The sequence below is a fragment of the Salmo trutta genome, chromosome 15 (genome assembly GCF_901001165.1).
Source record: "Salmo trutta chromosome 15, fSalTru1.1, whole genome shotgun sequence".
Lineage (NCBI taxonomy): Eukaryota > Metazoa > Chordata > Actinopteri > Salmoniformes > Salmonidae > Salmo > Salmo trutta.
In genome coordinates this window covers 29,010,737-29,025,336 of record NC_042971.1, presented here as the reverse complement: position 1 = coordinate 29,025,336, position 14,600 = coordinate 29,010,737, and the positions used below count along the sequence as shown (strand labels likewise).

The window sequence follows — 14,600 nt, the reverse complement described above, 5'->3', positions numbered from 1 at the left end:
AGGGCAGACTTCCTTGATCTCACTTCACTTCCAGATAACTGAGGTGGGGTGCTATCAATTGTTAAAGGGATTTAAGTATAACATGGGTATCATACATAGTTACATCGTGGAATGATGCATTTTAAAATATAATTTAAAAGAATGAACAGGGGACTTTAGTCCCATCAAAAATAAACTCACATTTAAGTCAGTCTTTCTATACACAGTAACACACAAAGCCACAAGTCTCATTCAAGTCTAAAGCAACACAATTCACATTTGTCAGGCTTGTACTGTACACAATGATCAGACAGACAGCATTCATTTACAGTAGCAGACCCAGTATGCCCTCCTATAAAAAAGTGGAGCTCTTACAAAGGGAAACTTTTAGACGCTTTTATTCCACAATTTCATTACGGTTGAGGAAACCTTAACGAACTAGAAAAATTCTATAAACTAGACCAATTGTCTCAGTGAGCCAAGCTTGAAGGAATTCTAAAAGGCAACCTGCCTTAATACAAAAATAAAGTGTGTACTTTGACACTATTTAGCCAAATCATGCCCCCCACACACACATTCATACACCCCTCACAATAACTAGCCTAATTGGCTCGACCAGGAGAGGTTCCGATTAAAAATTAGTATTCAAAAATCCTAGTTCTGTCTCAAGAGGGGCGGACCAATTAAGAACCGATTCAACACCCGAGGTAATTTTTGTAACCTACATGGTTAGTCATGGTTAGCGCACAAAGAGGTTAGTTTTGACTTGAAAGACAATTCCCCTCCAGTTCCTTTAGTCCTGAGTTTTGATCCAGCATTAATGAAAAGAACACCTCTCCTGCTGTGCACATTAGTGAATCCAGTTGTACTGTCACACTCAAACACATTCATCAATAAACTGTTACAGTCCCAACAAAACTCAGAACCTCACCCATTGAGCATGCGGGTAAAACCACGTCCGGCACAAGCAATATGCCGCCATTCACCACATTACTTCCTCCAAGCCAGACTCACCGAGGCAAAAATAGTAACAAGCTAAAATCACCAGAAAAGACTTGAGGGGAATCATACAGGGGAGGGGAAAGCGGTTTGACTGCTGAAGGCGCACGTAAAGTATGTCTATCTGCAACCCTTAAGAGGGGAGCATGTAAACTCCAAATTCAATTATCTTATAAATGCACTCATCTTTGTCTTGATAGTATACAGATGCAGGGGTCTTGTGGTACAGTGCCCAGATGTTTGTAGTTTCTATCATTGCCAGTCGCATTGAAGATAGAAATTGTTCTGCCATGTCATTGTGAGGAACACTTACAACACTGGCTTTCACTGATCAAGCAGGGTCTTCATCAATCAAGACTGTGACTAGTTGAATCTGTGTTCAGTGCTGGGGAAGACTCCATCCCCTATGGCTCTCCAGGACCACATTACCCATCCCTCCCATAGCACACACCTGCTCTTAATAACCACGTTTAAAATGCATCCTTACTTCCTTGTAGTAATACCTAGGTTAGGAGCAAAGTACAGTAGCTTGCTTTTACCCAGCCAATGTAATACAATCCTCAGAAGTTACTTCAAGGAAAAAAAGGAAGGATTTGTTAAGATACTCAACCAGTCCCCAGATCTGTTTTGAATGCCCCCACCTCCCATCATTATGGTGAGAGCAGGAGTAGTGGGGAAAAGGAGAGATAGTCTAGTACAAAAAGGACCCATGAAAGGTCTAAGTGGTAGAAGAGATTATTTTGTAGGTCAAACCTTAAGTATTGGCTTTGGTTTTCAGCACAAGTCCAGGGTAACCTATTTACACCAACACAATGATGACCCATTAATGACTACTACCCTGGGACTCCACATTATGTATCCATGTGTTATGTTTAACTGATCCCATGATGGCATTCTGATAAAGGATTTTATTGTTCACCTTATTCTGTCATTCAGGATCAAACAAGTATAAAAACTACATTGCAGGAATGCTTCCCAGTGTCTGTGATACTGTACAATAATAAAAAGGGCATATCTGGGACCAATACACTAAGCACTCATTCAAAACAGCTAAGGCCTAACTAGTGCAGAGATGCCACATACGTCTAAATTAACCCAAATTAAACATGTCTTTCAAATGTAAAATAAACAATTCATTATCTCAAAACTGTCAACATCTCCTATATAGTATGGTTACCATGTACAGCTGGATAAATCCACACAGATCATACTGTATGTGAGCCCCATCTTGACCGTGGGCACATGTCAGAAAACCACATTCAGCTCTTCTATAGCCATTAACACAGCCCTGCTTAGAATTTCATACATTAACAAGTGTAAGCACGCGTCTCGATTCGACTGTCAAAAATGTGTCATGAAACAGGCGTAGTAGGGGAAATCCTAAAGCCGGGACAGAAAGTTGTTTTAATTGGATATGCTTCCCTCAAAGTCTTTTCTCTTTCAAGTTTAACACACTGTCGTTTTGCCTCATATCCCCCTTTCTTTTCGTCACTGTGAGAGTGGCTACACTGTCAGTAGAGCGGTAGACAGCCTAGTAGGAGTGTGTGCTCCTCTGCTAACCCTGTACCACAAAGGGGGCCAGCCCGGCCAGGGGAACAGAAGGCTAGGGAGGGCTGTTGGTCTGACTGGGGTTACAATGTGTTAGCAATGGAAGTATCAGTTCAGCTCCTCTGGAGGATGTCATGGCAGTGCTGAATGGGTAAGGGCTTCCAGGCTATGCCAGATGCTACCACACCTGGTTAGGCTACTTCTTCCTGGGGTGCTGCCTTCGGGCCTGCAGCCTCTGGCGCGCCCCTGATGTTTTGGAGCCAGCGCCGATGGAGAACGAAGGAGCTGATGGAGAGCCTGGTCACAAAGAACAAGAGAGGAGTTAGCATGTCAATACAAAAATGCAACTGGCTGTTGACTAGAACCACCACAGCTTATCAGAGTCAAAAAGAAATAAGGATGATGGTAATTGAATTACTGTAACTTATGGAAGACCATGAAAATAAAATAACCGTCAATTCAAATTCTGAACTTTATTTTCATGTAGATGAACTTTGCCTAATAGTGGGAGGTTACAATCTATTAACTTTCTACGTCGCCGCCTCTTTCCTTTGATGCTGGAGCAGCTAATCCGCTAGATGATTGGGGCTGTAGAACGCTACGGGCTGTGGCACTTCAGTATAAACATTTTTGACATGTAGACTTATACAATGCAGGTTTTTCATTGCTTGCTAGTAAATAGTTTTTTTTTTTAAAAGGTTGGATGTGTGACTATTCATTAATTATTCAGTTTATGAGGCCTATAATGCGCTAATGTGTCAAATGGATAATGCGCCAATCCTCTCCAACCTGGCATGATATAATCTGATACGGAATCTTTTAAATTTATAGACTGATCAGGCCCGGCCGCTATGCCAACCTAGGCGACACCAAAAAAACTGCCGCCCTCCAATCCACGCAAAGTAGAACAGTAGCCTAGGCTATAGTGTCGGCCGGCAATGCACTTGTGTATGCCCAAGTGGTAGCCTACCGTTTGTAAAACAGGCAATTTATCGTTAATCCCTGTCATTTGGTTACATGCATGTCTGTCCCCATTTTACTTTCCTTGTCAATAAATGATCTTATAGCCTTACTTTCAGAAAGCCTAAGGTAGGCCTAGGTTTTTTTATTACCTTGAAGGACAAATATTTTTTGTGTCTGACATACGCTGGTGGCTTTGACTGACAGATTCGTGCGTGTTCGCTGATTCTCTATAGGCCTATACGTGTTTGTGTACACACACACAGCAAAAAAAAGAAACGTCCCCTTTTCAGGACCTGGTCTTTCAAAGATAATTTGTAAAAATCCAAATAACTTCACAGATCTTCATTGTAAAAAAGGTTGAACACTGTTTCCCATGCTTGTTAAATGAACCATAAACAATTGATTAACATGCACCTGTAGAACAGTCGTTAAGACACTAACAGCTTACAGATGGTACGCAATTAACGTCACAGTTATGAAAACTTAGGACAGTAAAGTGGTCTTTCTACTGACTGAAAAATACCAAAAGAAAGATACCCATACTAGTAATGTCCGTACTAAGAGACGGCTAAGCCAGCGCTACAGGGAGACAGGACGGACAGCTGATCATCCTCGCAGTGGCAGACCACGTGTAACACCTGCACAGGATAGGTACGTCACACCTGCGGGACAGGTACAGGATGGCAACAACTGCCCCGAGTTAGACTGTCCGCAATAGGCTGAGAGAGGCTGGACTCAGGGCTTTTAGGCCTGTTGTAAGGCAGGTCCTCACCAGACAACACTGGCAACAACGTCACCTATGGGCACAAACCCACCGTCGCTGGACCAGACAGGACTGGCAAAAAGTGCTCTTCACTGACGAGTTGCAGTTTTGTCTCACCAGGGGCGATGGTCAGATTCGCATTTATAGTCAAATGAATGAGTGTTAGAGGCCTGTACTCTGGAGCGGGATCGATTTGGAGGTGGAGGGTCCATCATGGTCTGGGACGGTGTGTCACAGCATCATCGGACTGAGCTTGTTGTCATAGCAGGCAATCTCAACGCTGTGCGTTACAGGGAAGACATTCTCCTCCATGTTGTACCCTTCCTGCAGGCTCATCCTGACATGACCCTCCAGCAAGACAATGCCACCAGCCATACTGCTCGTTCTATGCACAATTTCCTGCAAGACAGGAATGTCAGTGTTCTGCCATGGCCAGCGAAGAGCCCGGATCAATCCCAATGAGCAAGTCTGGGACCTGCTGGATTAGAGGGTGAAGGCTAGGGCCATTCCCCCCAGAAATGTCCGGGAACTTGCAGGTGCCTTGGTGGAAGAGTGGGGTAAAATCTCACAGCAAGAACTGGCAAACCTGGTGCAGTCCATGAGATGCACTGCAGTACTTAATGCAGCTGGTGGCCACACCAGATACTGACTTACTTTTGACACCCCCTTTGTTCAGGGACACATTCAATTTCTGTTAGTCACATGTCTGTGGAACTTGTTCAGTATGTCTGTTGTTGAATCTTATTTTGTTCATACAAATATTTACACGTTAAGTTCAGAAAATAAACACAATTGACAGTGACAGGACGTTTCTTTTTTTGCTGAGATATATACATATATACACACACACACAAAAGTATGTGGACATGCCTTCAAATTAGTCGATTTCTCTATTTCAGCCACACCCGTTGCTGATAGGTGTATAAAAAAAACGAGCCCACAGCCATGTAATCTCCATAGACAAACATTGGCAGTAGAATGGCCTTACTGAAGAGCTCAGTGACTTTCAAGGTGGCACCGTCACAGGATGCCGCCTTTCCAACAAGTCAGTTCGTCAAATTTCTGCCCTGGTCAACTGTAAGTGCTGCCATTATGAAGTGATAACATCTAGGAGCAAAGTGGTAGGCCACAAGCTCACAGAACAGGACCGCCGAGCACTGAATCATGTAAAAATCATCTGTCCTCGGTTGCAACACTCACTACTGAGTTCCAAACTGCCTCTGGAAGCAACGTCATCACAATAACTGTTTGTCAGGAGCTTCATGAAATGGGTTTCCATCATGAAATGGGTTTCCATGGCCAAGCAGCCGCACACAAGCCTAAGATCACCATGCGCAATGCCAAGCATGGGCTGGCGCGGTGTAAAGCATGCCGCCATTGGACTCTGGAAACACGTCCTCTGGAGTGATGAATCCCACTTCATCTGGCAGACGAATCCGGGTTTGGCGGATGCCAGGAGAACGCTACCTGCCCCAATGCATAGTGTCAACTGTAAAGTTCGGTGGTGGAGGAATAATGGTCTGGGGCTGTTTTTCATGGTTCGGGCTCCCTAGTTCCAGTGAAGGGAAATCTTAACGCTACAGCGTACAATTACATTCTAGACAATTCTGTGCTTGTGGAAGGCCCTTTCCTGTTTCAGCATGACAATGCCTTCGTGCACAAAGCGGGGTCCATACAGAAATGGTTTGTTGAGATCGGTGTGGAAGAACTTGACTGGCCTGCAGAGCCCCGACCTCAACCCCATCAAGCAACTGAGATGAATTGAAACGCCGACTGCGAGCCAGGCCTAATCGCCCAACATCAGTGCCCGACCTCACTAATGCTTGTGGCTGAATGGAAGCAAGTCCCCACAGCAATGCTCCCACATCTAGTGCAAAGCCATCCCAGAAGAGTGGAGGCTGTTATAGCAGCAAAGGGGGTGGGGGGACCAACTCCATGTTAATGCCCATGATTTTGGAATTAAATCTTTGGCGAGCAGGTGTCCACATACTTTTGGCCACGCTGTGTATGTCCACTCAAAAAGCTTCCTAAAGTAGCCTGCCTGGACTCCATCTCTATAATAAGATTCAAACACTCCCGTCATGATGTAACTTGTCAAAGTCCTGTTTTCAGTAGCTTAGACTACATTATTACAGCATCTTCTCTGAAGAATATGTCAATGCCACCAGATAACCGCAGCAGCAGGGTTGTGACTTTTGCGAATATTTCGGGAAAACTGGGAGAAACCCATCGAACCTCATTTGAATGGTTTTCTGCATCGAAATAGGATCTGTATTTAAACAAAATGATATACAGGAAAGCCAACAGACAAGGACGGCATACATCTTTATTTGACTCCATTAATGTTGCGTCAATATGACAATGCAACAGATCCTCACCAACCTGGCATTTCTTCATTTGTTGATGAATATTTATAAGTAATAACCTGAATAATAATAATAATAATAATAATAATAATAATAACGCCCCCCCCTCTGGTTATTTTCTTACCGAATGATGAGGATCCCATAGCACTGAATCCTTGGACTGGAGTTCCTGGGCTTCCAAAGGGGACAGGACCTGCAGCTGTGCTCTGGCCAAAAGCAGGGGTAGCCATCCCTGTACACGTGACAGGAATAAATGAACAATTAGGGACTAAAATAAAATACAAACTTGTTTGAACTGGTCCTATGAATTTGCCAAAAATGTAAAGTACTACTTCTGCCACCAAATGCAGAATTGATAAAAATTTGTGAATTCCTGAAATCATAATCAGTAAAAGAGTGGGTCTTATATTATACTAGATCTACTAACCAAAGTTGAAGCCTGGCGTCTGTGTTGTGGGGTTAGAGGTTCCAAACTGAGTGCCTGAAATGGCTGCGCCGAAGTTGAATCCTCCAGTGGCTGGCTGGGCAGGGGTAGCAGGGGCCTGCTGTGTGGACACACCACCAAACGAGAAAGTTGGGGCGGAGGCTGGGAGTATGCCGACAGTCTGGGTGGCAGAGCCAAAGGCAGGGGCTGCTGGGGTGCCCGTGGTGTTGCCAAATGCAAAACCTGTGGAGTTTGCTCCAAATGCCAGCTTAGTGGTGGTCCCAAAGGTAGAGGCCGCCGTAGTGGCAGCCGCGCCAAAAGCAAAAGGGGCAGCCCCAGTGGCAGGTGACCCAAATGTGAAAGGATTAGCTGCCGCAGTAGCAGCCGGGGCCTGAATCGCACTGGGGAACGCCGATGCCGCCGGAGCTTCGAACGACGACTTCCCAAACGTGAAAGTGGACTGGTTTGCAGGTGCAGAAGCAGTAGCAGTGGCTGAGGCTGCAGTGGCCATGCCAAAGCCACCGAAGGATGCGGTGGTAGAGTTCTGGGTGGCTACAGGCTGGCCAAAGGTGAATCCCCCCTGGGCGGTGGCTGAGGGGGCGGGTTGAGTGGCGCCAGAGGTGGTGGTCATCGCACCAAACGAAAAGCCGCTGTTGCTAGTGGTGGCGGCTGTGGTGGAGCTGAGGGTGGGTCCAGGAGCTGTGGTGGAGGCGGTGCCGAACTGGAATGTACTTCCTGTGGCAGGGGCAGTGGTTGTGGCAGCAGTCGTTGCAGGCAGCGCACTCCAGTTTCCAAACAGAGACTTGACAGATGGCGGGGCGGCTGGGTTGGTGGAGGTGCTATTAGACAGCCCAGTGAACAGGGAGGCGGCTGGGGCCACTGTACTGCTGTTGGTTAGCCTGCTGAACACTGTGGCAGATGCACTGGCATTGGATGGGGCTGAGGTGGAGGCTGGCTGTCCGAAAGCACTAGTGGCTGTGGCACTTCCAAATATGGGTTTAAAGGTGGGAAGAGCAGGTGTGCCCTCTGAGGCTGGGGCCCCGAAGATGGGCTTGAACACCGAGGCCAGGAGGGGATTATTACTACTGGTTGTTTCTGTGGTGGCGGTTGTGGTAGTGGTGGGGGCCGGTGAGGAGGACGGGGCAGTCAGTGGATTGGCCATTCCAAACAGGCTTGCTCCACCCAGGATGGGGACACTGCTGGGGGCCTTGGTGACTTGGCTCAGCGCCTGGGTGAAGGCAGAGGGCATGGTGCTGGCAGGCTGGGAGAGGGAGGGTAGTGCAGGCTGGGAGAGGGAGGGTAGTGCAGGCTGGGAGAGGGAGGGTAGTGCAGGCTGGGAGAGGGAGGGTAGTGCAGGCTGGGAGAGGGAGGGTAGTGCAGGCTGGGAGAGGGAGGGTAGTGCAGGCTGGGAGAGGGAGGGTAGTGCAGGCTGGGAGAGGGAGGGTAGTGCAGGCTGGGAGAGGGAGGGTAGTGCAGGCTGGGAGAGGGAGGGTATTGCAGGCTGGGAGAGGGAGGGTATTGCAGGCTGGGAGAGGGAGGGTATTGCAGGCTGGGAGAGGGAGGGTATTGCAGGCTGGGAGAGGGAGGGTATTGCAGGCTGGGGAGCAGTCAAGCAGGTCTTCGACTTCTGCTCTGCAGGCACCAGTGGTGCAGGGGAAGTCACTGCTGTCACCAAGGAGACAGCCGGAGCGGGAGGGAAAACAAGAGAAAAATAGACTTTTGAGTAACAACTCAGATAAACGAACCGTCACTCAACGGCAACTACCAAACAAAAGTGGCTCGCAACTTTAAATTATTGCTATGTGATTAACAGACCTGTAGTATTGTCAGCAGCAGCACTGGTGAGGGGGTTGTTCCTCATCATTTTCAGAGACTCCAGGAGGGGGTTGGTGACGGGGGAGGCTGTGGAGGTTGGGGCCGTGTTGACAGTGCTTGAGGGGACGGGGTCCAGGTTGATGACGGGGATAGGAGCCGCCACAGTAGCAGGCATTGATACGGTAAGATGGCTGGCCTGCAGGGTGGGTGTGGGGTTGTCTGACACGGGAGGCTTAGAAGATGTGGTCACTACTGGAGCAGGCTTCTCTGGCTCTGGAACAAAAGAAATGGCCCAAAATCAATATCTTATATTTTTTGGGACACCGGTTTAGAAAAGTTGGGAATTGGCAATATTCACCGGGCTCTTTGAGGACTGTGTTGATCTGGCTGAGAGCAGCTTTCTTCTCCTGATCCAGGTCTTTCACCGTGATGGTGTAGCCCAACTCAGGAGGTGGAGGCTGCAGACAACATCAATGTTAAGACTTCCTGTTTGTCAGATGATTAGCTACATGTCCCATTTGAGGACATGTTCTATTATGCAGTATTTCTCACCAAAGAGATTTGGTCTCCTCTACGGCTGGACACCAGCGGAATCTTACGTTTCCGTTTCCCACTACCGGCAGAGCCTGACGAGGCTGAAGCCACAGGGACTTCAGGGGCCGGAGCCAGCTTCCCTGTAACAGGACATACAGTGCATTGACTTAATGTGGTGGCTACCGTTATTTTTGAATCAAAACTTAAGTCTCTTTTGGGACCTGACTAAAGCCCTGAACCTGATCTGAAGTGGAAAACGCATCATAAACATGTTCTAACCAGTGGTTGGTGCTGGGTCTGTCAACGTCTTGTCAGACCTCACCAAGGACACAGAGCTGGGTGAGCGAGCGTCCTCTTCCCTGACATACAGAAAAGAAAGTGTCACACACTGCTAGCGGCCATGGCAGTTCTCATTTCATCACAGGACACGTGTGAACCTAGAAATGTTGTCTGGGAGGAGAGGGTGAATACCTGGGCTTTTTAGAGGCTCTCTCTGGGGTCTGGGACCGGGACGACCCAGGGCTGGAGAGCGGGGAGAGACTGCGGGTAGAGGCTTTTTTCCACTTTAAAACAAACGTGAAAATTAGGTTTAGGTTAGCACTCACCCCAGTTTTCTGACAAAATACATCAGTGCAAGTCATCTCCAGGGTTTCCATTAGGAAATTGTGGCGGCGAACAACGTGACAGGGAAGATATAAATTTACCGGCCATTTGAGAAATATACCAGATCCATTGGGTGCGTAACCCATTAGGGTGTCCACCCAGTGTTCAGAATGACAGAAATCACAGTTACATTATGGTAATTAATCTTAACAGAACATGCAACTCCTGTAATGAAGCAGCCAATAAAATATCCTTTTCAAACCCTTCCCAAAATGCAATTTGCAGGAAAACCCTGTTCTAAACAGTGCACCTGATGCAAGCAGTTCCATATGTGATAGAGATGAAAATCTGTTAGAAACTTAAAAACAGGGGGACTCTAAAGATACAATGATGGGTTGTTAATATGACTGCCACCCCAACATAGCCAATATAATTGATTTGCGAACCCCTATGAGCACAGATTTTGCGGAAAAATGTATCTGTTTACAGTAGTTAATTGTAAAAATAAATTGACGAATCAGAAAATGAATTGCTCTAACTTGGGTTTTAAACCAGTCGGCTTTTAAAAATCAATCATCCATATGAGTCTTGGGGTATGGCTAAAGAAGCCACATGAGAAACGGCTCTAGTGCTGTCTGAGGTGATATTCCGGTCAAAATTGACTTTGTCGTGTGTGATAAATAGCATACACCATGAGTAATGAAAATGCAAACAAGCCAATTCCACTACATTATGCATATTAACCTATATATCGATAAGCATGACTGTCAAATGTATTTCCATCGACTGGTATTGTCGATCAATGATTAAAAGCATTATTTTGCAGTGGGAGTGCTTTTTTAATCCAGGTCAATTTGGCCTGAAACTATTTTATTTATTAGCTTGTTTATTTTATTCCTAAAAACTGCACTTAATGGCTAATGGAAACCCTGGTGAGCTCTCAACTGAACTCACGGCTGTTGATCCCAAACAGAGGTGTACTGCCCATCCGAATTATAAAAAGGTACCTGAGTAACGCCTTGTGAGGAGCTGAGGGAGCTGCGGATGGAGTTGCGGACCGAGCCCAGGGTGCCGCTGGGGGTCAGGCCACAGCTCACAGAGCTGATGGAGGAGGTGCGTGACCTCTTCATTGTTGACTCCTCCACCATTGCAGTCAGCCCTCGCTTCAGAGAACTGGGCCGACACAGGAGAGGAAACAGGATTTCAGGAGTGATTGGAGAGGATAGAGTATTTGTATGAGATATATATTACACACACACACACACACACACACACACACACACACACACACACACACACACACACACACACAGAACTAACATTAAGAAGACACTGAATGAAAGCACATTTGTACTCAAATTTAGTATCAGGACTTGGATCACTGAGACTGACAACTTTTTGTACAGGCATTGCTCCTACTCACTTCAGCACCAGCTGTGATGGAGCTCCATTGGGCAGTAGTGGCTCAAATGCCAAGTGAGCACTCCCACTGCTGTCATGGCGCCTAAGTGAACAAAGAGCAGGTGTACGGTGTAGACATGGTATTGTGTGGCTCTTGAAGACTAAGACACTAAAGTGTGAGAAGAACAATGGTACATTCCATACAACAGCATTTAATCCTGTGGTAGTCACATACCTCCTTTTGCTCTTTTGCCCTGCAGTGAAGCTCCTGTCATCTTCCACCACTCTTTTGCGACTCTCTTTGAGCACGCTTAGAACAGTCTCCCTGGAGCAGGGGTCTGCAGGGGCCCCCAGGCCTGGAGAGCCAAGGACTCCCGGGGAGTTCAAATGATCAAATCTGCACACACATAACAGCAGCAATTACAGAACAAATGTTAGTGGGGCCATCCAACAGCTAAGGATGTTTTCAAGCTTCACACACACTCAAATAATGTGCCACAGAACGATGACAAGTGTAAGATAAAGCTGCTTGCATTATCACTAACAGATCTTCAAAAAGTTTGATATAAGAATTAAAATGAGGCAAGACAGAGACAATATGACTTACAACTGGGATCGAGTGGTGTTGTGATCTGGCCTAGCGATCTTCACTGTGACTGGACTGTGGACTGCCGGAGAGTTGCGAGGGGTGAGAATATTCTTCTTTCTGAAGCCGTCCCACTGGGTTGGGGGCAGGATGCCCACAGAGGAGGTGCCCGTCTGCTGGAGGGGGTAGTGGCGCTGGGGAGTGATGGTGAACCTGCCCATAGTGCCAAGGGGCTCCCTGTACACAGAGTGGCCACAGGTTTAGGTCAATGCATTCTATACATGAAACTGTCTGGCATAGATCATTGCTAAGCTGATTTCATATGCCACACAAGGACTTTAAGTAGCAAAATAGGGAACATTTCCTCTGTCAAGAGGGAACTCTGACCAACCATTTATTTACATATCGACTTTCATAACCATATCAATGTTTTGAAAATGACAGTAAAAGTTGTAACTGCAGTGATCATTACAACAGAAAAGTGTATTACTCTAGTAGCTAGCTAACGCATGTTAGTGCCATTCAGACGTCCAAAGTACCGTATAGTCTCAATCAGGAATTGAGTGGGAAGGAACACTCCCTGCCTTGCACAGAATGGAGCCGATAGCAACTCCCACATTTTCAAATCTTGGAGGGAATGCTAGGACGCGTTGAGGCGAAGCCGCAAGTCTTCTCAATACATTTCAAAACACATTTGATTATATTTACTGATAACTAGCTACGATAACTTTCCTAACGTTTAAAATCGTGTAACTGCACCATGTGTGCAACATGATCCGCAATCGAAACATTTTGTTCAGAATTTAGCACGTTGCATTGGCTTTGGCAAACCTGCTAACGTTAGCTAGCTACGTTAGCTGATGGGTTAGGATAACTAGCCACTGTTAGCTGGTCAGCGAAATGTTTTTTTAGCTAGCTAAGTAAATATTTCAGTACTCACCCCCCGAATGACAGTCGTCTGTTTGGAGTAATGACAGCCTGGTTGGGTCGCGCCAATCTTTCACGTAAAGTTAGTTGTTCTCGTGTGTTGGGGTTAGCACCCGAACTTGCACCCGCTCGCGGCCTCCCCACAACTGAGGGAGGACTTTCTGCCTTCCCAATGTAACTTCCCATGAGTATATCCCGAGGACTGAGAAGAAATGAGTCACTGTGTCCCGCGTCTTTCCGACAAATAGAGCTCTCGAAACGTCGTTGGTCAGTAAATACTACTGATTCCCGAACATCATCCTTGGCGGTGCGACTTCTAACTCTTCCCGCTGTGGGTACTCCGTTTGCAATCCCTGGCAACCAGCGTCGCAGCACGGGTGGAATTGTCAGACCACGGCGTGGATGAGGGCCTAACCTAACGTAAAGAGATTCTCCGCTGTGATAATAACAGGCAACGCAACAAACTCCAAGAATGAAAGCTATGTAAAGCAATGTTGGAATATAATAGAGAACTAGATAAAATATTGCGGTAGCACAGAACACGAGAGAGATAAGCGCTATTAACCGCTTCTCTCTTGAAGACATGGCGGCACCGCGCCGCCGGGAGGACTTTGATATCCCATGATGCCGCGCGTCAACATAGCTAATATAATGTATTCGCGAGCCCCGATAAGCGCAGATTCGTAAAATAATGTTTTACTGTTTACAATATTTTGAAAAAAATACACCCAAGAATCAGAAATGTAATTGCTCTAACTTGGGTATCGCACCGGATTTAAAAAAAAACATGATTCCTTAGTCAATCATACAGATGTGCCTTCTGAGGTATGACTGAAGAAACTATGAGAAACAATGAAGTCTATGATGAGAGCCATAGCCCTGAACCTACAACATTATGCACATTCCAGTGGTGTAAATTACTTTAAGGTAGAACTTAAGTAGTATTTTGGGGTATCTGTACTTTACTGTTTATTTGACAGCTTTTAATTCACTCCTAAAGAAAATGTACTTTTTACTCCATACATTTTCCCTGACACCCAAAAGTACTCGTATTTTTTATGCTTAGCAGGACAGAAAAATTGTCTAATTCACACATTTATCAGCAAGCTCTCAGTATAGTGTTCATGTGACGTCTATTCTTTTTCAAAGGAGTGAAAGTTTCTCTGTTCATTGTATTGTACACTGTGTGTGTGCATCTGAGTGTGTGTCTTCGTAGAAAGAGATTTGTCTAAGGGTTAATGGAGGACCAGCTGTCCCATTACAGATTTAGGGGCAGGTGTGTAACGCCCCTCCCATCCATTTTCTCTCCCCAAAGCTCATCTTTATTAAGGCACAGGTCAGAGGTCACCCCCTAAATCAGGCTCCTGTCGCTAGGGGACTGCGACAACATGAGACATTATGGGGGTGATGCTGCCTCTGAGCGAGACTGTTGTCCTGTAACCCCCCCTCTCCAGTTCTGGTACTTTCAGAGAACAAAGACACCCCAATTGGCAAGGCTCTCACTAGCCATAATCAACTCTGTGCAGATGGCGCTGGGCTAACCGCTCAGCTAATGGCTTTAACTTGGCACTTCTTGGATTAGCATTCTGCTGCCAGACCCCCAGCCAGCATCCACAGGAGGGGCCGGCCAGGCCAATTACCAACCCTAATCTGGGTTGGTAATTGCGGGCTGTAAATGCGGGCTGTGCATGG

General features: G+C 46.5%; 1 protein-coding gene across 1 annotated transcript; it reads right to left on the bottom strand.

The window, feature by feature from the left end:
• Window positions 1–361: 361 nt before the first annotated feature.
• Window positions 362–13,547, bottom strand: LOC115148271 (nuclear envelope pore membrane protein POM 121). The gene is made up of 14 exons (XM_029690217.1): window positions 12,922–13,547; window positions 12,003–12,218; window positions 11,631–11,792; window positions 11,418–11,498; window positions 11,002–11,167; window positions 9,863–9,954; window positions 9,671–9,750; window positions 9,410–9,531; window positions 9,216–9,315; window positions 8,858–9,130; window positions 8,559–8,707; window positions 7,046–8,378; window positions 6,743–6,850; window positions 362–2,823 (listed from the first exon to the last, which is right to left on the bottom strand). The coding sequence occupies exons 1-14, from the start codon at window positions 13,491–13,493 to the stop codon at window positions 2,723–2,725; spliced, it is 3,555 nt and encodes a 1,184-aa protein (XP_029546077.1). The 5' UTR covers window positions 13,494–13,547; the 3' UTR covers window positions 362–2,722.
• Between the last annotated feature and the right edge of the window lie 1,053 nt (window positions 13,548–14,600).

Excerpts from the sequence above, each read along its gene's own strand:
- LOC115148271 (XM_029690217.1), bottom strand. The coding sequence starts at position 13,493 with ATGTCTTCAAGAGAGAAGCGGTTAATAGCGCTTATCTCTCTCGTGTTC. Across the intron at positions 11,793-12,002 it reads AACACCACTCGATCCCAGTT|ATTTGATCATTTGAACTCCC; the intron begins GTAAGTCATATT and ends ATGTGTGTGCAG. Across the intron at positions 8,708-8,857 it reads TGCTGCTGACAATACTACAG|CAGTGACTTCCCCTGCACCA; the intron begins GTCTGTTAATCA and ends CCTTGGTGACAG.